Source organism: Nesoenas mayeri, assembly GCF_963082525.1.
Source record: "Nesoenas mayeri genome assembly, chromosome: 3".
NCBI lineage: Eukaryota > Metazoa > Chordata > Aves > Columbiformes > Columbidae > Nesoenas > Nesoenas mayeri.
The window spans coordinates 7,945,272-7,970,542 of record NC_137544.1 but is presented as its reverse complement, the minus strand read 5'-3'; the positions used below and the strand labels follow the sequence as shown (position 1 = coordinate 7,970,542).

At 39.8% G+C, this 25,271-nt stretch overlaps 1 protein-coding gene across 3 annotated transcripts; it reads left to right on the top strand.

Moving 5' to 3' along the window:
• The first annotated feature begins 902 nt into the window (after positions 1-902).
• Positions 903-24,862, top strand: GCFC2 (GC-rich sequence DNA-binding factor 2). 3 transcript variants are annotated; one of them, XR_013922036.1, is made up of 19 exons: positions 903-1,284; positions 2,337-2,444; positions 3,628-3,789; positions 4,446-4,664; positions 6,255-6,334; positions 7,826-7,941; positions 9,991-10,177; positions 11,101-11,224; positions 13,921-13,999; positions 15,195-15,307; positions 16,049-16,248; positions 16,956-17,109; positions 17,385-17,506; positions 18,708-18,784; positions 19,533-19,599; positions 22,392-22,538; positions 22,886-23,010; positions 23,322-24,267; positions 24,772-24,862. XR_013922036.1 is itself a non-coding variant. In XM_080343080.1 (18 exons), the coding sequence occupies exons 1-18, from the start codon at positions 939-941 to the stop codon at positions 23,434-23,436; spliced, it is 2,538 nt and encodes an 845-aa protein (XP_080199206.1). In that variant the 5' UTR covers positions 903-938; the 3' UTR covers positions 23,437-24,610. The 3 variants fall into 3 exon arrangements, 2 of the variants coding, with proteins under 2 accessions (XP_080199206.1, XP_080199205.1); XM_080343080.1 differs by lacking the exon at positions 24,772-24,862 and having other exon boundaries at positions 16,959-17,109; positions 23,322-24,610; XM_080343079.1 differs by lacking the exon at positions 24,772-24,862 and having other exon boundaries at positions 23,322-24,610.
• The last annotated feature ends 409 nt before the right edge of the window (positions 24,863-25,271 follow it).

Genomic DNA, 25,271 nt, shown 5'->3' with positions numbered 1-25,271 from the left:
AGCTCGAGTCAGCACCGCAGAAATGAGAGGCTGGTACCAGCTACAGTGCAACGCTTCACCATGCAAAGCAATTTACATCATCCCACCTTCCTCCTGTTCCCAGCCATGAGTTCCCCTCCCCTCGCACCAGCGCTGGCACCTGCAGCAAGATAAACATAAAGAAAACAAAAGGTGCGATTAGTTTTTGACAACAAGCTATGGAATAAGCTTTGTATTTATAATAATTTAGTAATAGAAAGTATATTTATTAATTATTGGTTTATATTATTTATAATTCCGAAACATATATTTATGAATAATTATGCATTGGTAAATATCTATTTTTATTTATCTAATTTGCATAGCATATAATAATAGTAAAATATTATCTGTGAAGTAATTATTAATTGTATGGTTATTACCAATTGACATTATTTATAATTTATTTTACATTTTAGACGTTATTATAAACGATCATAAATTATTATCAATTACATATATTACAAATTATTATCAATTACGTATATAACAACAAAACCGTGTAAGTTTCTCCTGCTCTCACAACCAGCAGGGGCAGCACCCACCACAGCGATCCCCGCCACAAACAGGCCCACAGCCCTCAAAACAAATCCCATTTTTACGCATTTATGATTAATTAATTAATTACCAGCAAAAAAGCCTCCTGCTTTCTACCTACGGGACTCCTCCCGCGTCCTCACAGCACCCGCTCCCGCGCCCCCGGCTTCTCAAGGGTTAAACGCGGGGACACGCCCCCTTATCTTCATTGGACAACTGTTGCCCGTGCCCCGCCCACCTCCCGGCGGGTCTAGGCGAGGATAGGCGGGTCCGCGCCGTGGGGCGGGGTTTGTGCAAAGTGAGGGCGGAGCTTAGGGGTCGCCGCGCAGACGCGCAGGGCCGGGGATTCGTGCGGCGGGTCCGTGGCCGGTTTCCCGGGCGGGATGTTCCGCCGGCCCCCGCGTAACTTCCGCGGCCGGCGGCGAGCGGCCTCCAGCGGCAGCAGCGAGGAGGAGCCGCCGGTCACTGCCGCCCCACCGCCAGCCCGCCGCCCTCCCTCCGATTCCGAGGGCGAGGAGGACCCCGGCAGCGCCGTTGCGTCTCCCGACGAGGGCAGGGCCGGCGCGGCGGAGGGGCCGCTGCCCCCGGAGGAGCCGACGGGCAGCCCCGGGAGCCGGCAGGAGAGTGGAAGAGGCCGAGGGCCGCGCCTCCCAGGAGCTGGGGCCGGGGCCGGGCCGCCGCGGGGGGGAAAGGCGCTGCTGAGCTTCGGTGGGGAAGAGGAGCGGGACGGTAAGAAAACACGCGTACAAGTACTTTGAAGGTTATGTACGTCCGTGTGCTTTTGGGTGGGAAGCTCTTGATCGCTTTTTAGAACTGGAGAAAGCCAGAGAAAATAAGCGGGGTGTGATTGCACGATTAGGAGAGTTAACGATGCTTAAATAACTGAAATGTAAATGTTCAGTCGGCTCTTCCGGGATGTTGCTTTGGTAGTTGGTCACAGAATCATAGAATCATTTTGGTGGAAGAGACCCTCAGGATCATCGAGTCCAACCATAACCCAACTCTGGCGCTGAACCATGTCCCTGAGAACCTCGTCTGCCTGTCTTTTAAATCCCTTCAGGGATGGTGACTCCACCACTGCCCTGGGCAGCCTGTTCCCATGACAGCCCTTTCCAGGAAGAAATTTTTCCTAATATCTGATCTGAACTTCCCATGGTGAAACTTCTTGTCCTATCACTTGCTACTTGGGAGAAGAGACCAACCCCCTCCATGCTACAACCTCCTTTCAGGCAGTTGCAGACAGTGATAAGGTCTCCCCTCAGCCTCCTTTTCTCCAGGCTGAACAGCCCCAGGTCCCTCAGCTGCTCCTCATCACACTTGTGCTCCAGACCCTTCACCAGCTTCGTTGCCCTTCTCTGAACTCTCTCCAGCACCTCAGTGTCTCCCCTGTAGTGAGGGGCCCAAAACTGACCGCAGGATTTGAGATGTGGCCTCACCAGCACCCAGTACAGGGGCGCAATGAGATAGGTCAGGGCAGCACACAGGATTCACTTTGTGACGGACACAGACAGCAGAGAAATTATACATCTCAACAGTGTGGTGCTGCTGTATTGGGGAGGCTGAGCTGCAGAGTTTTAAGTTAAGAGGTGGTGAATCTTGAGTGATAAAGCCATAAAGCTACTTAGACTTGATGCAGCCAGAACTTCAAAAAATGCGCTGTGCACCTGTAGAGATTACATGCATTTTATATGTAATATACGTATATATATATGTGTATGTGTGTGTACTGCTGTCTTTGCTGGTGTTACTCAGCTCAGAATAGTTTTGTTTTATCTGTGTAGGTGAAGAACTTTTTAAAATTAAAAAGCCATCCTTCAATGAGGTAACCTTCAGAATTCAAAAGAAGGACAGTGTGTTGCCTGCACAGACAGAAACTGAGGAAAGCAAAAGTAAGTTATTTTTTCAGTTAAATATTTTATGTAATAATTATGAAAATGTATTACAAACTCTGTAAGTGAAGAGTAATGTGCAAATACTGCTGTTAGATATTTCCACTTGTTAATTGAATCCAGGATTAAATTTATACTCTTGCTTTACAGATTTATATTTTTAATCTATCTATGCTGAAGTGGTTTTTCATGTGATCTCGATGAAACATTATCAGAACTTGGAGGCTGTTCTTGAAAAGAGCTGGTTATGCATAATCCCTGTAGTAGCTCAGAGTTAATAAAATTCTGATAAACTTATATCTCAGCATCACTGCTTATTGCTGTCGTGTTGCAGTTTGAGCTGAGTTTTTGCATTGATAGGAAACATGAGCTTAGTAGGATTTTGTTTCGTAAAACTTAAGGCGAATCTTAAACTTTGTGCTGTTACTGCATTTGAAATATTTTAGTTGAATACAGTCAATAGCCTTGATTGTTCTAGTAGTATTCCTAGTCTCATCGAACTATAGTAAGTTTTCTATTAATAAATAAATTAAATAAATTAAATAAATAAATTAAATTGAGAGGTAATTCCCTTTGACATTATGATTCAGATGAGACAGTAAGTTTTGTTGGTAATTTCTTATAAAAGTATAATTCATACTTTTATAAAGGTGACACATTCTGTTGTTCAGTAATCTGATGATTTACTGAAGATGTGTTGGTAGGTGAAATCTGTGTTTTTAAAGAATTCAAATATAATCAGAGACAGGACTTTTACAGTTTAAATAAGGAGTCACTCATTGTTAATGCTGAAAGACAAAACAAACCCACTTCCTCAATACAGTTTATGAAGTCAAGGGAGATGAATCCAAACATACTGTGAGCTGTTCAGATATTAATTGGTTGTCATCTGGGAGCTGATAACATTGCTTTTGTGCTTGTAAATGTGCTCCATGTCTCAGAAGGATGTATTAGTTTGGGACTATAACAAATGCTTTGATTCAAGACAAGGACAAGCTCGTAAATAACTATCTTGGAGTGTTGGAAAATTTGACGTGTTTTCATGAGGAGAGGTGGAGGTGGATCAGCGACCAGTCTTTGCTTCAGTGGGGTGTAAATAGTTACTGGTAACCAGTTGTGGTGCATCAGATTCCAGCAGCTGAAACTGAAATAATGGATCTTGCCTTCCCCCACCTCGATATAGAAATCTGTCAGTCGGAACCTGGAACTGGGAAGACCAAAGGCAGTTGTGAAGAAGAGGAGGAGAAGGAGGATGACAATTATTCTTCACTAAGTGAGGACGACAACAGCTCAGACTCTGAAAATGAATCCAGCTCTCCACAGAGGAGGAAGGATTTATCACCAGGTTAGTTTCCTGGATTTTTTTTTTTTAAAGGAAGTTATTTTGCAACATTGTTTTAAGTATATGACAAGATAAATAAGATGAATCACACTTGGCTTAAATAATTTAAGGTGGAGGCATCTTGTTTGTGTTGAGTCTGGACTACTCTTCATCTGAAAGAATAGCAATGGTTCACCACTGTTTTTGGTTGCAGATGTTGTATGTGTTTCTGTGTTAATTTTGGAAATGGATCAGAAATTACGACAATTGGTTTTGAGAGAAAGGTCGCAAAACCAGTCCTGTTAAACGATGCATAGTTGTCATCATGAGATTACAATTTAAAATCATTTGTGCTGCCTGATTTGTAAACTTTGGATTCCTTTGTAAATTCAGTAAGTTTAGTTACCCATCTCTTTTGGGGAAATGAAAATAAGGACGACAGGCTAGTGGCAATTTATTTAAAAGAAAACAGTTTGAACTTTGTTTTTAGACCAAAAACCACTTCTTAAGGATGCTTTTCCACCTCCTTATATTCAACACGGTAAGCTTAATAGAAAAATATCCTGTATCCTATATTCAGAATTCTACAGTGATCCTGAACAGTGGTGATTATTGACATTAGGAGTGATGCCGAGTGTTGCTTTTAGTCTTCTGCTTAGATTTTCTTTTCTCCAATACAGGTAGTATCCCCAGTGCAGCTTCTATTGATGCTGCTCGCAGGAAACGTCACTTAGCCAGGACCCGGGCCGATTATCTTCCTCTGGATGTTTCAAACAGTCATCAGGTCTCTCAGAGAAGAGAAAACAGTGATTTAGAGAGTGAAGATGAGTCTGATATGAAGAATCTGGATTTTGTTCCTAAAATGAGAACCCTTAGGCAACGGATGACTGAACACATGGGTGAGTTTGTGCCGTTTCTCCCAGTGGTTGTGACTTTGTTTTACTGGTGTCTGGGCAATTGTAGGACTTACCCAGTGAAGAGTGAGTGCAGCAAGTGGTTTCACTCCTTGGCAAAAGGCTGTACAGCTGATGCTTGGTGTTTACATGGGGCAGGTTTAGGTCTCACTGATGTGGTGATGGAGGATGCTTTGAGAAACATTTAAAATTATTTTCGGCCTTGTTGGCTGCAAAAAAATTGCCATGTAGGAGGCACAGCATTTAGCGTGAGTCAAGTCGCTGTGGTGTAAGACAAACTGTTTGATGTAAGTTTTTAAAATCCTGCCTCCTGCTTCTGGTCCAGTCTTCCCAGTGCTGTCCCTGCATTGATGTTATGGCTGTTCTTGGAAGTGGGGAAAAAAGCCAACAACCCAACCCTTCAGAAGTAGACAAACCTAGTGTGCACAAAACATACGTGGCTTTTCCATTGCTTTTCTTCCTCTTACAGCTGCTTACAGTTTTGTTTATGAAGCACTGGTTTACCAGAGTTGTAGACTGGTTTTCTTGATTACTTGAAAAGGGGTTAAAAGAAATCTGTAACTGTGAGGTTAGAGGTCCTCCTTCCCCTCTACTCCGCCCTGGTGAGACCACATCTGGAATATTGTGTCCAGTTCTGGGCCCCTCAGTTCAAGAAGGACAGGGAACTCTTGGAGAGGGTCCAGCGTAGGGCAACAAAGATGATGAAGGGAGTGGAGCATCTCCCTTATGAGGAAAGGCTGAGGGAGCTGGGGCTCTTTAGTTTGGAGAAGAGGAGACTGAGGGGTGACCTCATTAATGTTTGCAAATATATAAAGGGTGAGTGTCAGGAGGATGGAGCCAGGCTCTTCTCGGTGACAACCAATGATAGGACAAGGGGTAATGGGATCAAGCTGGAACACAAGAGGTTCCACTTAAATTTGACAAAAAACTTCTTCTCAGTGCGGGTGACAGACACTGAACAGGCTGCCCAGGGGGATTGTGGAGTCTCCTTCTCTGGAGACATTCAAGACCCACCTGGACATGTTCCTGTGCAACCTCACCTAGGCGTTCCTGCTCCAGCAGGGGGATTGGACTGGATGATCTTTTGAGGTCCCTTCCAATCCCAAACATACTGTGATACTGTGAGCTGATTCTGCAATTCTACCTGATGCTAAGGAGATATTTTTGTATCTATAGTAGACCATACATTTTAGAGCACTCAAGGATTTGCTGTGTGTAATGTCACGGTGTTCCATTCTAACTGTACTTATACTCTTATTTATATGTAGTATACACAGCTTTGCTTTGAGACATAAAAATGAGGTGTTTGTGTTTCTTGTAGTGCAGTAGTAATTCTCTGACAAACAGTATGTTGAGGGAATTGATATTCATGTGAATTCTACAAATCTCACTAGCAGTTTCCAAACCTTCCTTGCCTTTCTATTTGGAAGTCCTCCATCCATGGTTTTTTAATCTTCTGGTTTTTGTATGCATCACATCCCAGTAATGGTGGGGAGAACTATTGTTGCTTTAGAAGAAGGAGAAAAACAGATGGAGGATGTAATTACATCTAATAATGATTGTTTTCACTTCCAGTGGGTGATGAATCAAGTGAAGATGAAGCACAAATGAAGTGGGAAGAACAGCAATTAAAGAAAGCTGTTAAACTATCTCAGGTGACACATGCTTTCCTAACCATTGGAAGATGCTTTTCTGCTTATTGGCAAGAGAGCTTGTTTCGGAGTACAGTCATATCTCCTACCTGCCTTCTTGTTAGAGAGGTTTTTAGGAAGTTACACCCTAATTCTTCAGATAAAATGCAATAAGAAATAGGGGAGGATGATAATGAGAATCTGTAATCTCTGTCTAGCTGTTCAGAAGTAGGATATTGTTGTCTGCCTGTATGTGATGGAAGACATTGAAAAGCAGAGGATTAAATTCTGAACCCTGATGTTTTTGCTCCTCTGCAAGGGATCTTGAAAGCAAGAGTATTCAAATAATACAAATGTCAAAAAGTCACAAAGCAAAAATGATTATTTTATTATGCGAAATTTCTGTTGGGTGATAATCTGAGAGTGCTTTTCGCAGTTCAGCAGAATTCTCTCTTTTTTCTGGTAAATAATTAGTAAAAATAAACTTTGTATCTTCACATGAGCTGGAAGTTTTTGTTTCTAGCTTGAATCATGCTAGGAAAATCTAAATAACCAGTTCTTTGCTTCAGAATAGGTGGCTGTAGAAACCTTCTGCCTGTTAAATGGGAGTAGTTAGAGGTCTGGGAGAGATTTGCATTTTTCTGCTGCTGAATATCAAATCCACCATGATTGGTGTTCCTGGGTCCTCCATACTCATTTCTGGAAAAAAAAGATAATTTCTGCTGTTCAGGAAACCGCAAGAAATTTTAATAGCAGACCTTGTTAGTCATGCACTTGATTGGTTCATCTGCGTGTGCTTTGGCTAGATTTTAATATACAAACTTCTACTGATTTGGAATGCAAAATGTCTTAATTTAGAAGCTAAAATGCAGTGGAATGCTTTTTTAGTTATAGTTACAGTTGAGTTGTCATAATGAAAAATCTGCCTTTTGGCCACTGGCTTTGTCAGAGGGCAATATTCATATTTATTGGGGGAAGGAAATGAGAAAGTGGACTGTGAGAAAATAGAATATTAAATGGCTAATAGGAGGCAAATAATTGACTGTAAATATATTCAGATAGTTTTTAAAAGACATGATATGAGTAAAATCAGATGTTATCATCACTGCTTGGCTGTAGTTTATTTCTACATTTTATGTTAAGAATCTTAATAGTAGCAATCGCAGCTGTCAGTATAGAGGCATTATGCATTATTGAAAGCTATTAATATTTTTCAGACCAAGACAGCAACTTAAGTGTACCCTAAATTATGGATTGCTTTGTGCTACTTAGATGTTTATGCACTATATTTTTTTAAGGCAACATATTTGTGCAGTTTTTTTGTACCTTGTTTCCCTTGTTTTTGGTTGTACTTTTCTGTACAACTTTTCCTGTACTTAATTTGAAGATTGAAATATGTATCTTTATATCACATGCCTTGTGTGTTCGGTCAATACATCTTGTGGATCTGTAGAGCTGCAAAGGGAGCACTTGTGTAAATGACGTATTAAAAATTAACACTTAACATTCTTGTAGGAAACTTATGATGATGTTTCCCTGCATAAATCTCGACCAGCTAAACCAAAGTTTGATCCCTCTGTTTCTCTACCGCCCGTGAACTTGGAAATTGTGAAGAAGCGACTGACTGAACGGTAAATGCTGCTCTTATGAACTTGACTTCTGAGTTGTAGGAGTTTTTATCACTGAATAAGAGATGACAGCCTCGAAACCTTATTATTTTTCCAGAGTATTGGAGGACTTTTTTGACTGTTATTTCATGTGTCCTATGGCTGTTACGTTGTCCCATAGAGTGCTACTAATTTTCAACTTGCGATGCTTTGTTTTATGGGGACGTTTGCAGTTTAAGAGTGTTTTATAATCTAGAACTTTAGCGAGTAAGTTAATTTAAACAGCAGCAGCTTTTTATGCTTGCTCGTAGTTTTTGTCAGGAATGTTGGTTCAATATTATATTTGCCCAGCAAGTAAAGCTTCAACTAGGGCAGAAGGATCTGGCAATCCCAGCCCTCTTATGGTGGTTCTTCTACCAGCTGCAAAAATAACTCAGTATTTTCTAAAGCAGCAGTAAATTCTCTACAGCCTGTTCAGGCAAACTAGAACCTGCCTTGATTTTATTTTTCTTCAGTCATGCACCATGAAGCAGTTGTTCAGATAAGTTTAGACAAGTAACGTTATACAGCTGAAACATAAATATGCGCTATGGACTTGTTCTGAGTTCTCTCTGTATATGCTTTGCTTTGTGCAGGTCATCATTGACCTGCTTATTTAAAGAGTTGCAACTAAATTGAACTCAGTATTTTTGTGGAATTGTATGCTTTCTTGGCCATATTCACTGAAAGGAATGAGTTAAATGAAGTAGGAATTTATATACAGAATCAAATAAGGAAAGTAGACTAACAAGAGTGGGAAATCTAGTTGGGAAACATGAAGAAGGGGGAACCAGTTTGATGTCAGCTTTATAAATGTATTTAACATGCTAAATGCTGAAATCGCTTTTATTTTAACCCCTAGCACAGTAGAGGACAATGGCTTAGCTCAGTTATTTTCATTGAAAAATGTTTCCTCCTTCAGGGAAGCAAACTAAGTTGTTTTCTGTTACAGGCTTGCTCAAGCTCAGCAAACACTTGGGATATGTAAGGAGGGAAGAGGGGGCAGAAAAAAGGAGGAAGCAAAGTTATAATATATATGTAAATGTTCCCATGCTACTTATCTAATAATTAGTGACAGCTGTAGACGAGGGTTCCTGGGTTTTGTCTCCCAGTGGCAGCAAGAGTCCTCAGTTGGTTTGTATTTAGTAGTGAATGTGGGGTGAGCGCTTGTAGGTCCTGCTATCCATGCAACTTGTATTAAACTAGTATGGATGTGCTTGATGCTTTAAATTGGCTAATTGAAGAAACTTCTAAAACAAAACAAAATTATGTTTTTTAAAAGCAAGCATCCTTTATTGCACATCGGCTCCCATGGGGATCATTCTGCCTAGGGGGGGCTCCGAACAATTCCCAGACACAGGTTATATCTGCACAGATCATACATATTCATTACAGTTCCAAGAAATGCTTTGCATATGCATTGCATTCCTTTGTTATTCATCTTGTAACCTACTTGCACTGGTGTTGCCACCTTATCTTCTGAGAGCAAGGGCATTGTCTCCTAACCTTCTCCTGCTTATCTTGACAAATACCATTCTTGTGACTTAATGCCTAACACCTAACACATGTGAACCTTATTTGTATTAACTTAGTAAATGCCTAAAATCTATGACCCTTATTTGTATAGATTTATTTTATTACTAATTGCTGATTTTAGGTATCGTGCTGACATGAGCTGTAGTTTTTCCCAGATTGCGTTGGGTAGAATTTGTTTCATGTGTTATCACAAAATCTGGCTTTTTATGGTTTTGGGAAGCATGGTGTCTTGAGGGATCTAAGTAAAATCTCAGTGGCACTTTCAAAACTAGCGTGATGTTAGTGACATTTGAGTCTCCAAAGCATGATGCTTGTCCACAGCCCATCCTTCAGCAAACACTCGCATGGGTAGATCTTTCAACGCTGCTTAGGTCAAATGTGAATACTATTATTAGCACAGACAAAGATTTTATATGTGATTATAATGGGAAAAATGGTTTGGAATGCATCAGCTGTTAAATTGACAATAGTTTTAGTTGTCTGCATATTGTTTTTTAGGATAACATCATTACAGGATGTGCATCGTGCCCACCAGAGGGAATATGAAAAGTATATGGAGGACATTGAAAGTTCAAAGATGACTGTCCAAGAGTTAGAGAAGTCTTCAGATGCAGCTCTGAATTACAAATTCTACAGGGCCATGAAGACATATGTAGAAAACTTGATAAACTGTTTGAATGAAAAAGTATGTATATTTTCCTCTTCCTTTTTTTTTTTTTTTGGATGGTAAAGGTGTGTTCTGTCAATAAAAGATACAGGGTTTTGTTTGGAAATGATGGGGGACAGCACTCAAAAATCATTTCTATCAGAAATTTGAATCTAACAGGAAACAAAATATAGGGAAACCAAATCAACCCTTACCTGAAGTGATGATCAAGCCTGACTTGAGCTGTGAACTCACCTAAATTCTGTTGGATTAATACAAAATGTTATTGGAGAGCGTTTTCTGCAGGTTTAGTAACCAGAGTGCACTGAAGTTGAATGAGGGGTGGCACTTAAATTCACTTTGGGAATTTCTCAATGTCTTTACTCAGGGTTACATGAAGTCATATTAGGTTGAAGTTGAGATTGAGTAAGCAGAGCTCTGTGAGAATTTGTCTACGTTACTGGCAGCATCTGTTTCCTGAACTGCAAACCTTGTGTCTTTAAAGAGATGGAGGTTGGGAGAAGGGGAGGAGCTGCCTAAAGTTGGGCCTCAGTGAATGTAAACTGCTTGTATCCTCTATAAATAGTGCTATGAAATCGAATTTATGTCACTTAATTGCATCACAATTGTGAATTTCTTTATGTAACTTCAAAGAGAACAAGTGTTAGTTAATGAATGCATTTTCTTTAATGGCTAGTGGCTCAAAAGCAAACTAAGTGCACCTAAGTGTTGAACCTTTTGTATGAAGTCTTACGTTGTCCTGTGATGAACACCTGGCATTTAGGTTGTGTTTTTCAGTCGTATGAAGAAGCCTGGAAAAAGCTCCGCTGACGAGCAACATACTTTTTAATCTGTAATACTTTGGTTCTAATTTCATGGCTATAGTGAAAACACATGGAAACTGTTTTTTGTTAATTCTTTGGGGATTTTAATTAATTGAAAACATGATTACTGTATTTCAGCTGAAAGACATCAATGATGTAGAACTGGCTGTGCATGTACTTCTTCAGCAAAGAGCCATGAGAGTGTTGGAACGAAGACAAGATGAGCTGAAAAACGAATCTGCTTATATTCAGCATCTGACAAGTTAGTATGAAGTTAGAAGTTATTTTGTTATTGAAACATTCGCTTTTGGAGCAGAAATATAGTTTCCTTTTGGCTTAAGTTTTTTGATTTAACTGGCTGAAGGGAAGACGACAGAGTTGTGGTCAATGGTGCGGAGTCTATTTGGAGGCCAGTATCTAGTGCAGTGCCTCAGGGGTCAGTACTGGAGCCAATATTATTCAATATATTCCTTAACTATTTAGACGAGGGAATAGAGTGCACTATCAGCAAGTTTGCTGATGACACTAAGCTGGGAGGAGTGGCTGACATGCCAGAGGCTGTGCTGCCATCCAGAGACCTGGACAGGCTGGAGAGTTGGGCGGGGAATAACCTAATGAAATTTAACAAGGGCAAGTGTAGAGTCCTGCATCTGGGCAGGAACAACCCCAGGTTCCAGTATATGTTGGGGAATGACCTATTAGAGAACAGCGTAGGGGAAAGGGACCTGGGGGTCCTGGTGGACAGCAGGATGACCATGAGCCAGCACTGTGCCCTTGTGGCCAGGAAGGCCAATGGTACCTGGGGTGGATTAGAAGGGGGGTGGTTAGTAGGTCAGAGAGGTTCTCCTTCCCCTCTACTCTGCCCTGGTGAGACCACACCTGGAATATTGTGTCCAGTTCTGGCCCCTCAGTTCAAGAAGGACAGGGAACTGCTGGAGAGAGTCCAGCGCAGGGCAACAAAGATGATGAAGGCAGTGGAGCATCTCCCTTATGAGGAAAGGCTGAGGGAGCTGGGGCTCTTTAGCTTGGAGAAGATGGGACTGAGGGGTGACCTCATTAATCTTTACAAATATATAAAGGGTGAGTGTCACGAGGATGGAGCCAGGCTCTTCTTGGTGACAACCAATGATAGGACCAGGGGTGATGGGTTCAAACTGGAACACAAGAGGTTCCACTTAAATTTGAGAAGAACCTTCTTCTCAGTGCGGGTGACAGAAACTGAACAGGCTGCCCAGGGGGGTTGTGGAGTCTCCTACTCTGGAGACATTCAAAACCCACCTTGACACCTTCCTGTGTAACCTCATCTGGGTGTTCCTGCTCCGGCAGGGGGATTGGACTGGATGATATTTCAAGGTCCCTTCCAATCCCTAACACTCTGTGATTCTGTCATTTCCACCTTTGATTTCCTTTCCCCTTCTCATTGTCAGTAGGTTTGCTCTACTATACCTTAATTGAAATCCTTACCTCAGGAAGGTCCATGATACTTTTGTTGTCTGGTTTAGTAGTTGATATAACATGACCAAGTACTTTGTCAATTTTTAGTTATTCAACTCAGCACTTTCCTATCAATATTAAAAAGAAAAATGGAGTGAGTTTTCTAGTAGGTGTTTAGTTGGAGAAAGCTTGCTGATGGAAGATTCTGTGAACTTCAGAAAAAGCAGCATTTACTTGGCAACATCACTTTTATGTGAGTGTCTTCAAGGTTATGTGTGTGCTCAGAACTGAGATTTCAAACTAAGAGGTGATATGTATGTGAAGGGAAGGGCACGAAGGAACAAGCCTCTTTGTGTAAGGGTTTTATCTGAAACAATACCGTGACTTTGTAGTTACCGTAGGAAAAATAATGACAACTTTCTCATATTTTCTTTCCACACCAATGTGTTGTTTGTGTGCAGTGTGAATCTTTAGCTGCTGCCTATAAAAACAAACCAAACCTCCCAAACCGAACTCTTTAAAACTGTTTAGGCAAAACTAGGAACAATATGCTTGGAGCTGCTGGGTACAGATGGAGGCCAGATGTACTGGTTTCTGGTAACTACTAATCATACAGTTCTGTTTTCTCACTACATGGGATAAACTGCTGATTAGAGAGTGCTGGCAGCCTGTACAGTTTTGTAATGTGGTGTAGTGGGCTGACAGCAGCTGTTCAGAAGGAAAGGTTAATGCCATAATAGTTGCCTTTAAAATGATTTTAATTCCAGCTCATTACAAACTGAGAGTGTACTTGGGTATTTAACAGTGCTTTTAATTACTTTTTATGTTCCTAGTTGTATTTAATATAGTGGAAAGGCTGTTTCTTCTTCTGTGGTAATACTTCAGTAGTAGCATGCTTTTCTTTTTGGCATGTTGTGCAGGTATCACCCAGCGTATAGTGATACAAATGAATGGTCTAACTAGAAAATGCTTCTAATTTCTATTTCTATGTTGGATTCAAGAGTTATAGTGCAGTAACTGGGGTCACACAGTCAGTGACTATTCAGCAGGAGGCAGCGAGGAACTGACTGGTCTTGAAATCTAAATGCAGTGATTTTTTTTGAGTAGTGTAATTTCCGCTACAATGTTGGAACTGGACCTCAGAAGTTATTTATTACATGGATGCAATTTTGACATACAGATATATCCCTATACTTGCCTTTCCTATGGCTAAGAACCTGCTGTGGAAGGCACAGACTTCCTTTTGCAGGCTTGGGGAGCAGTGAGCGTTGACTGGAGTGTCAACAAACTCAGTTTTTCATCAACTGCTGCAAGGGAACACGCATGTCTGACTACATGCAGTTAACAAGTAATATGTACTGTGCATTAATCTGGAGACTGTTAGAGTTTTGATTAGGAGGTTTGATTTTTCCTTTGGCTGTTTTCAAAATGAAGCATAGAAGGAGAGTCAGTGTTTCCTTATTGGGAAAGTAGGAATTTGAGATTCATACCATTTTGGTTTTGGCTGTTTCTGTCTTCTAATAGGTGGGAATGACAGACCGACTAATGGCGGATTGGAAGGCGATGAGAAGACACAGCTTCGGGAAATGTGTGAACATCGAAGGTAGGTATTGTATATATACACTTAACTCTGATGCACATATTGTATACTGGCTTTCTGTCATTGATGTGGTAATGAACGTAAACCTAAATGAGATTATTCAAAAAGTAAGTATTTGCTTTCCAAAACTCAAAGTACTTGGTGAACATCTGTTTGTTAATTACATTCTCTTTGTGTTGATTCGAATCTGAATGCTGGTAGATCTTGTTATTTTAAATTAACAAGTCTTAAGTGAGGCTATTCACGAAACTATATGACCAACTTTTTCTGTCTTGTAATAATAAATAGAATTATGGCCTTATACAGAAATATACATTTGTATTATTGTGTACGTAGCAAAACGTTAAGCAGTATTGCTGCTGCTGGGAGCGGTGGTGGTGAGTGAAGCAAAGCAATATCTGGCTTCTCCTGTGCTATCAGTGTAGGCCAGATACTACATTTTGCATATTATAGTATTCAGAGATTGGTACTTTTTTTTGTCGTTGTTTGTTTTTCTGAAGTTATTGGGAGCTTTGAAAGGTTTTCAGTTCCCTTGGTGTCTCAACCGATAACTGTACTTGACCAGAACTTCAGCATTTTAGTGGATGAAAAATAATACAATAAAAAATTCCACTTGAGGCAATTAATTTTTATGCTAGTTGATGTAAATAACCATATGAAGTTATTTCTACATATCATTTTCATATCATATATAATTTTCCTGTGGCAGAGATGCAAGCTGTTGGATTTGCAGCCTGTTACAGTTCTTGGTGTCATGGTAATAGCTTTTTGAAACCAGCTGGCACTTGGGTGCTGTCACAATTTTGATGGGATCCAGAACTGAGATGTCAGACTGAGAGCTCAGTTGTTTCCTGTACAGTAAAACTGTCAGAGACAGCGTCCAGTACCATGCTGGATATTTAGTGTTCCAGGTGGGATGAGTTATTCACCTCATCAGAAGGAATGAGGTGAAGTTAAAGGTTATTACATGGTTCATAGGGGTGATCAGAGACATTTATGTCAGTTCCCAAAGCCTCCCTATCTTCCACAGCTTCTGTGTGCTGGTTACACAGTTACTACCGGTCCCTGATTGCATTTTCTTAGAGTGTTGGTCTCAAAGCTTGGGTTTGGTACATTTTTTGAAGTTAGATTATTTTTCATTAAACTTCCTTCTGCATACAAGGGGAGGATAACTCATCTAGTTCATTACAAAATACAGGACTCGCAGATGGCAAGCGAGAGAGCGTTCGGGAGAAGCCGATCACCACGAGGGCATGTCGAGCGATGATGAGCTGACTACGATAGAGGCAACCGATTTCCAGAAGAGCAAAGGTTGGTGACAGCCTTACTGTCATGTCCTACAACAAAATCTCCTTCTGATATATTTTTTAATTATTAATTTTTTTTAAAGAAAGGTGAAGAGATACTTCACTTGAGATATGTATTCTTAGTTACACAGTGCAGAATAAAAACGCATTCAGACAGTTCCTACAAGTGACTTGGGAAGATTAGATGTATGGTTGTAGCTTTCCTTTGGCGTGAGTTACTGTGGGCTGGCATTACACATCACTATTTCAGCTGGAAGTAAGCTCTCCTAGTTTATGCCAAAGCTGATCCGACAGTACTTGATGAAATGCTACAATGCATTTTGTAGAATCAGTTCATTTTCTGATGACAAGGTGAATTAAAAGTTGATGTTTTAATCGTCTTGAATGAGTGGATGAAGAGGAGCAGGGAAGGCATAATACCTTTCCTCTGGATAGCAGCAGCAGGCGTTTCATGTCTGCAATCTTGCCACTGTGGTGTGAATTTTGAAACAGTGTTTGTATAAGTCTGTGGAATAGATCATGAGAAACTTGCCTTTTCTGGTCTTCTGACAATATTTCTTTCTGAAACTGGATTTTCCAGGGAGCCAATTTTAAAACCTGCTTCCGTGTTAGGTGTCTCAAAGATAAATAACAAATGCAATTATCATACAGATATTTCTTATGTCCTATAGGTATCTAAACTCAGTTTATGCCTCAATAAGTTCTGTGATTGTTTCTTTTTATTCCCAATGAATATTATCCATAGATAACGTTTTAGAGGATAGTAGGAAAATCTTTGAAGATGTACATGCAGATTTTTGTGACATCAGAAAAATCCTGTTGAAATTCCAGGAATGGAAAGAGAAGTTTCCTGACTCTTACTGTGATGCTTATATCAGTTTCTGCCTACCTAAGCTATTAAATCCATTGATCAGAGTTCAGCTCATAAATTGGAATCCTCTTGAGGTAGGTGCATCATTTGGTTTCATTTCCTTAAAAAATTGTGTGTTTGTGTATTAATATATGGGTGGCCCCTGTGCTTCTGGGTATTGCACTGTAGCGGTAGCTATAGTCAGTAAAGCCTGTTGTGGACTGAACCATCTTTGCAGACTTTTTTACCCTTATTTGTCATTGTTATTTGGTGATTTGTGTGGCTATTTCTGGCAGCTCAAAGCATGTCTGAGCAAAGGCTGTTTGCAGGGAAGACTTCTGCATGGGAACTCTGTAACATGGGCTGTAGAGATGTTCCAGAACCTGGGATAAGTATGTGAACTAGAAGGAGAAAGTCCATCATTTTAATCTGTATTAATATGAAAAATGAGATGTAGTTCATCCTATGCATAGCACAATGCATTAGAAAATAATAGGAATGTTGTTGGTCTCCGAAATTGAAGCATGTGGTTGGAATCTTCCTAGCTTTCTCCTTTGCCCTTATCTCCAGCCACTTCTGCAACAGCCCATGTCAAAATAAATTCTTCTCTTGAGTTCTTTGAAGACAATTAGACAATCCCATCCTTTACATTCAGGCTTTTCCTGACTGGCTGTTTTGGTTTGTTCAGTGATGAAGGGGGGTCTGAAATTGAGAACTGAAGTGGTATCACTGGGTGCATTTTTGCATGGAACTTTTCTCTCAGTCCTGACCAGGTGAATAACTAACAGGAATGATATTTCAGCAGGATTGTACAGAGTTGGAAGAGATGCCTTGGTTCAGAGCTATAGAAGAATTCAGTGATGCCCAAAATGTATCTGAATCAAACAGGGACGATGATCCTGATCAAGAAGTTTTGCCAAGAGTGATTGGAAAAACTATTCTTCCAAAAATTACAGGTACAGTAAGATTGTCTTGAAGATGTTCACTGCAGCTTGGCAATCAAGCCTTAAATAAAAGTGCTAGATATCAAATAATGTTAGTTATGTAATGATGCTTCAAGATGTAGTGATTATGTAGTTCCACAGAGTCAGCCTAAAGTAGCCTCTTCTGAAGATTATTGTGATAGGTTTAGCTTTTTATATGTTTATTTATATTACATTGTAATGCCTTGAAACTGGAGTGGGTAACCATTGTATATTGTGAATGAAATTAATTATTGGGTTTTTTCCAGCATTTGTGGAGAATATGTGGGATCCTTTATCCACTTCACAGACAAAGAACCTCGTACAGCTTTGCCATAACATCTTTGAAAAAAAAGCTCTTTCCAAAAGCGAATGCAGTCGAGCAAAAGAGGTAAAAGCTTCTGTGGTACTCGGGAAAGGAGAACTCGATCCACTGCGTGAGCTTTATGTGTGCGCTCATATGGGCACTTAAAACATCATCCTGAATTTGTTCGGTTCTGATTACTTGTTTGTTTTATCACTTTATATCAAGAAGATTTAACTGTTGAAGATGCTGGGACACTCTTGAGGCAGAAATTAGTTGCTGTTCCTAGACAAATTCTACCTGTATCTATCAAAAACCTGATCTAATCTTGCTTCACTTGAATAACAAAGATTAGAATTTAGATTTGCATTTAATTATTTTCAAATTGGAGGTTTAAATGCTAATAATGCTCCAGTGTTCAACTCCTTAAGCTTTTATTTATAAAGTAGCTCTAGAATTTTCAAATTTGAAAATCCCCAAAGGTTAATTAATTGTCTAGGGGAAAGACTACTTCATAATCTGAGCAATCTTTTAATAATGACTTTTATACACATAGTCACTCTAGCATGCCCTTCTTCAGCTTGGTTTGAGATCTATTCTGATGGAAATCTGGAGGTTTATCAAGTATAAAACTGGTGGAATCAGTGGATATTTAGTCAAGTGGTTTAGCCAAGATGCTGTTTGTACAGAAAGTAAACCAGAACTTTAGTTAAATTGAAAACAAAAAAAGAGGCTTTAAAGAAAATGTAGGTGACAATCTGTGGCACCTGAAAGGATGTTACCTAAAAACACATACTGTCCTAGCTATGGTGATTTTTTTACGTAGAATTTCACAGCTTTTTATGGATATTCTTTGTGCACCACTTATTTTGTTGTTAATCTATACAGTTTTCTTACTGCCTTGCAAATTAACATGCAAAAAAAGCCTCACTTAGGAACATGAGTTCATCTTAAAAAAGAAAAATCTTCTGGGTTAACCTGTGGGCAATTACAGTTGTGCTTTGTTTACTCTTTTTAATATATTCATGGTCTCAGTGTTTATTATATACAAGTGACAACCGTACTTAGATCTAATTAACGTATTGCACTTCTAGATGAACAAATAAGTTGTTATAAATGGAAGATGAAGTCATTCTTGTGAGGCCATGCTTCTTTTTGAGACCTGGTCTAGTGGAAGGTGTCCCTGCCCACAGCAGGGCAGGTAGAACTAGATGATCTTTTTAAGGCCCCTTCCAGCCCAAACCATTCGATGATTCTATGATGCATTAATAATTCCTTTTTTTAATAGGATTTGGTGAACATGGTTGTTCTAAGAATGAAGAAATCTGTAGAGGAAGATGTGTTTATTCCTCTATATCCTAAAAGGTAAGGTGACTCTGGGACTTTAAAACAAATTTCTGCACCTTCTTCCCCACACATGTAGCGGAAATATTGTAGATATCCATTCACAGTTAGTGGAACAACCATGCCTTCTACTCTTTATTAATAAAGGAAAGGTTATAAAGCCTTATTTGCATTTATGAACTCTTTCTAATAAGAGTAACTCCACTGTCATAATGGTTTTTGCTTCTGTAACCAGAAGTCTTCCAGTATATCAGATCCACAATCTGGTTTTAGCAGAGCAACTTACATCTGTGTTAGTTTAGGTGGTCTGGTGTCACGTATGTGTGTCCCCTGATCCCTCCTGTCATTCCTAAAAGAGTTTGTGTTGTTGATTCTTTTTACTGGACACTGTTTTGAAGACGGGAATGAGTAGGAGTCTGCGAGATAGGGGGTTAAGATACATCTAGGAGAGAAGCTTTACAAAAGCTGCTGTAGGATGTTTGGTTCAAAGTAATGCTGTTTTGACCTGGATCCATGAAATGTGTTGTCTGGAAACAAAAGTGTTTCCAATTGGTAATTTTATTGGAAATTATTTCATAGTAGTTATGTTATAACATGTTAAAATTGACAGCTTTTTTCTTAGACTGTTATTCTGGCTGTGGCTGTCACTGCTGAAAGAATGCCAGCATTATTCATCAGTATCCGAGAGATTAATTGTCTGTTTGTCTTTGGAAAGCAAACAAACAAAAGTCCTTATTTTGCCTATTTTTTTTCTTCTTTTCATGACTAGCGCTGTGGAAGACAAATCATCACCATGTTCAAAATTTCAAGAAAGAAGATTTTGGTCAGCTTTTAAGGTAGATAAGATATACCTGTCTGTTTTGTTGTTGTTATTGTTGTTTTTTTCTTTCAGATCCATTTTAGTGAAAAAATATTTTGCCGTCAGGAAATACATCTTCTGGCAAGTCTGATTCCAGGGAGATTAATACATTTTTATTAGGATTGATAACAATTTTTCTCGGTGAAGGATGTGTTTGCTGTGCAGCCTGCATGTGATGATTTAAGAATGAACTATAAGGAACACCTTATTTCTGTGTACCCAACTGGTACATCTTCTGCAAGAGGTTTTGATCTGACCATCTGTTCCTGCTACTTCATTTTTTTCCTTAGTCAGCCAGGCCCATTGGCCTTACTTCATATTAATCAGTCAGTGCTGCTCTGCTATTAATAACAGGTTGTCACCCGACACTATGGGGACAGAGAGGTTTTTTGGGGGGATCCTGGGCAGAATGATGATGACACTAAGTCAACAGAATTCTATGATCAGCATAGTGCCTTGTGATCAGAGTGGCACAGGATTTTTATAATCAGAATCAAGGTAGCACAATTTTGTAAGAAGCACAGCACAGAATTTATAGCGCAGCTAATTTGTGGTTCCCAATCATCTGCACCTTCTGCAGATTGGGTCAAATCTTAGTATTTGCCCTGCAGTATCAATAATAAAACAGTCATAATCTTGACTCGAAACACATAAAAGAAGATGAGTCACTCCTCACAGGAAGCAGAGGATGGTGGAGGTGTCCATGGTCACCAGTGGGGCTCACGAGTCTCACTGTCCAGCAGCAGTTCTAGTGCAGGTTGCCCTTAAGACTTGGAACTGCTTGATTTTATAGACAGTTCTCCGTGTGCTGTTATGTTTCCCTCTTCTGTGAGGGGTCAGCACTGCCAGGTGCCTGGGACCTTTGAGGCTGGTAAGGAGGGGAGTAGCCAGCCTGGTGCCCAGGAATCTTGAGGACGACAGAAAGGGGAAGAAGAAATCTGTTTGGTTCATCTACTTGGTGCACAGGAACATCATGGACTGATGCTGAGGGGAAAGGGGCCTAATATATGACCAGCTTGGTCACAGAGAATGGCTATTTGCCTTATAAAATGGTGTTAGTTATGCAAACCCTCATAGAATCATTTTGGTTGGAAAAGACCCTCTAGATCGGGTCCAACCATTAACCTAACCCTGCCAAGTTCACCTATAAACCATGTCCCCAAGAACCTCATCTCCTCATCTTTTAAACACCTCCAGGAATGGTGACTCCATCACTTCCTTGGGCAGCCTGTTCCAATGCCTGACAACCCTTTCCATGAAGAAATGTTTCCTAATGTCCAATCTGAACTCCTCCTGGTGCAACTTGAGGCCATTTCTTCTTGTCCTATCACTTGTTACTTGTGAGAAGAGACCAGCCCCCTCTGCTACAACCTCCTAGGTGTAGACAGTGATAAGGTCTTCCCTCAGCCTCCTTTTTTTCAGGCTGAACAGCCTCTGTTCCCTCAGCTGCTCCTTGCTCAGTCTGTCTCTTGACTTGTTGTCACATCACTTTTTCTGAAGTGGAGGAGTGAATTCAGTCGCCTCCTGGTAAAGAGTGAACTCTTGGCACCTACTTAAAGTAGCGTAACTCATCTCTGCTTCAACCTTCTCTTTGGCACAGGGACCCACTTCCATTGTCCAGCCCCCCATTCATGCTATCAAACCCCATTTTTCAATACAGGTCACCATCTTCACATTGCTTATTAGGAATGGCCTCCAAACCATGGCCAGGAATTGTGTGGAAAGATACTAATTGGGCTGGGTGAGAAGTGAGCCAGGGACTCTTCCAAGACAAAAGTCCAGATGATGGAAGTTCCATGTTTGTATCCCAGTATCGCCGAACTTGCCTAGTGTAGATGGATCGTGTTGCTCAAAACATGCTGCCTTTTTACTGTGCTGTGTGCTTTCCTGATTAATGCTGGCCAGTGGAAGCACTCCTTTCTCTTTGATATATATATTTTTTTAGCCATTCATGCAGTTAGAGGGAAGTGTCCCATCAGATAACCCAGGGAAATGTGCAAAAGGTTTTTGAATTTGAGTGCTTTTTGACGGGTGACTGCAAACATAGCAGGTTGTATGGCTGTGAGGGTAAAACACCTTGAGGTTAACAGTTACCTTAAAATTAACCTTTTCTGAGTTAAGGGAAAAAATAGTCATGTTCTTATATCAGACTAAAAAATGGCAACAATTACAAGGATTTCTAGTGATGGGTTAACAGAGGCAAACTCTCAGTATGTAATAATACTGAGATAAATTTAAAAAATAAAATCTCTGTGCTGCTATGAACTGTCTTATACATAGCAGGTCTAGTAAATCTTTTTATTTCTGTCTTGGATTCTCTGCAGTTTCGCTTAGAATTGGGTGCCACTTGTTCTTGGTCTGTATTGGTTGCAGGGGGAGTGTCTTAAATACTCTTTCCTGCTTCCGGGCTTTCAGATTTGACTGCTGGCTCCTCTGTGAAAAGAATGAAACATGGTTGTCTTCTGTACTTAGCAAATTGTTAACCTATTAGAAAGGTAAAATGCTTTTCCCAACCTTGAGAGGTCATGTATACACGTATCAGTGGACAGTTCATATGCACATCTAAAATTAATTGTCATACTTGATTGCTTACTATACACAGCTTATTAGTGGGTAACTGACAGTAAGTTTGGAGACTGTGAATCCTGGGTCTTGAGTACTTAAATTGGTTGGACATAATTATCATTTTGTCTTTCTTATATAAAATTGTAATATTGTGTTTTAGCACACTTGCAGCCATCAGGTAAATGTTGTTCTTCATTCCTGCAGCTGCTCTCCAATGTTCTTCTTTGGGACGGGATTGTACAAGAAGATACAGTCCGTGATTTGGGACTGAGCAAGTTGCTGAATCGTTACCTTCTTCTCAACCTCTTAAACACACCACCAGGGCTGGATAATATAGAGAAGTGTAAAAAGGTAAAAGATAACATGTACTTTGGAAGAGGGCATATGCCAAAATTGATTTTCCATGAAGAGAGGTCTAAACTGAAGATGGAATACTAAAAAAAAAAATAAACAATGCTTGGAAGTTTTTAATTTTTTATGATCTCAGTGCATAAAAACATTTGAGAGCAAATATTGGTCCATAAGTTCTTAAGAATAACTACTTGTAGGGGTAATCAATCTTGGTTTCAAAGAACAAACACGCTGCTAATACTGACTGAAGATCCCCAAAAGAGAAGTCCCCATCAGAAATGATATGACTTGATTATATTGAATGACTTTTATTTTTTAAACTTTCCAAATATTTTTGGGGCGAACAGGTGGTAGCGTCCCTCCCAGAAAGATGGTTCCAAGATCTTAAAAGTGGATCAACTCTTCCCGAGTTACGGAACTTCTGCCAGCACTTGCTGCAGTGTGCGTGTGTGCTACACAAGAACAACCGCAGGTAGTTTTCCTTGGGATTCAAGCACTTCCTCATATACTTTGTGTTAAATACTTATTGAATTGCCTAAGCCTCACATATTGGACACTTTCAAGGATGTTCTAGTCACATACAGATAGATAAAACAAAAGATGGAGTTCGTAATGCCAAGGAGTTCTTCTGCAGTTCTGGTTTTATGTGGTAGTTTGGGGTGCTAGATGTAGCCAAGGAGAGATACTCAACTCTTTAAAATGAATAAACATGAAGTGTTCTGAAGTCAGGTACATAAATGTGTTCTATATCACATTTTTCTTTATTTTCATTTTATTTTATAGTAATGAAACAAAAGAAGTTCTTCTCCTTCTGGTGAAAGTCAAAGCTCTGCATATTGTTGAAGACTTCATTGAAAAGCACAAACTTGAACACCTTAAATTGATGATCAGGAAATAGAAATTTTTGAAGCATCACTTACATTACTGAGACAAGCCTGATACTCACACTGAAGCAGTTCTAATATGCAATTTAATTAGTGGATCCTACCTACTCAAAGATGCAGTGGTAACCACTGTCTTCTTGTTAAATACTTGAGGAGTTTTTGGTTGGTTGTTTTTTTGTTTTCCCAAATGTCTTCTTTTGAAATGTCTTTTACTGCCATCTACTCCTATGTTAAGGATTCTCTTTAGAAGTTACAATTGTCAAACTGATGTTTCAGGCATTCCAAAACTTATGACAGTGCTTTATTGCTTTACCCTTTTGGAAGGGTTCCTGTAAAGAACGGAAGTGCCTGTGAAGTTTATCACTGCTAGCAAGTAGATACCTTTACCAGCAATTTTCAGTATTAATTGCAAATATCACTGACTCAGGAGTCATTGAGCTCTTCTGACATATGGTCCACAGTGATTTTTTTTTCGGTAGGGTTATTTTAAGCCATCCCTGGTGAAAAAGAATTCGTCACGTGCAGGTGTTTTGACCCTGAGACAGGAAGAAGGGAAGTGACTGTGCAGATGAGGAGTTAGATGAATGTTTATTGATGGTAAATGTGGTTCAGTGAGGTAAGAAGTTGCACAAGAGAACATCTGGGGAAGAGCAAACACATTGTGAAGATGATGTCAGATGGGCATGGTTTGGCACCCAGTACATATGGAAACCATGTGCACAGAGCTGGAGTTGTCACATGTCTCACTTTATCAGACTGTTAATACCAGACATCTTGATCATAAGAACAACTTGAGTTCCCTTCTAGTAACTGACGCTCTAGGACAGTCTGCCTGTTGCTTCCCAGTAAGATCTACTGAACCTTATTTCATAATCCCTTATTAGATTTCTAATATTTTATAATTTTGTATATTTGCAATAAATATTGTTATAGAATAACAAGGATGCTTTACTGTAGAAACTGTAGTGTGTCACAGACTCTTTATGTTTTCTTGTGAATATTTCTCCAGGATCTTCTGGGACTAGAATCTAACTCTTGCAGACTTAATCTCTGTGATTTCTTTTATATTTTTTTAAGTTAAAAATATATTTTTGTAAAGTATTTTAATTGTAAATAGCTTTGATCAGTCTTACAGACAGATGACATTTAAAATAATTGTTTTATTTTGAAAATAAATTAAAAAATATTTTGCTGTGTTAATCCTACAGTTCAATTATTTAATATGTAACAAGAATGTTATTAGAGGTATGAAGGAAAACCCTCAGACACTATTAGTTTATTACCTTTTGGAGTTATGTTGCAAATCCTGCTTTCTAATAATGGTGAATTTCTGTTGCTTTTCCTCTCAGATGCAATAGCTGCTCAGCAATCACCACAAGCTCATGACCTCACTGCTTTTCTACTCCTTTGTCTCACCCCAGTTAAAGGTCTCCTTTGAAGCAACCAGCTTTCTGCTGTTACAAAAATGGAACAGATGTTCTATCACAATTTAGCTCTGTGGATGTTTTTTATTTTTCTGGTAGAAAGGTGACTTGTAATGACTTGTAAGCATGGGAAGGTGGCTACCACTTGAGCTCAGAGCCCCTTGTGTGCTTCTACTATGGAGATAGTTTTACGAAACCTACTGTTCCAGAATTGAGAACCTGCTTGGACACTGAGTGCTTCTTCATGCATCTTACACCAGTTCGTGTGATTGGGCTTAAACTGGCTCACTTCTTCAAACTGGGATTTCAGAGCATTTGTATCTGCTGCTCTGTTGACAGATGAGTATTACTGCTCTGTTACTGAGTGTCCAAAGGACAATGAAGCTGGTGAAGCATCTGGAGCACAAGTGTGATGGGGAGCAGCT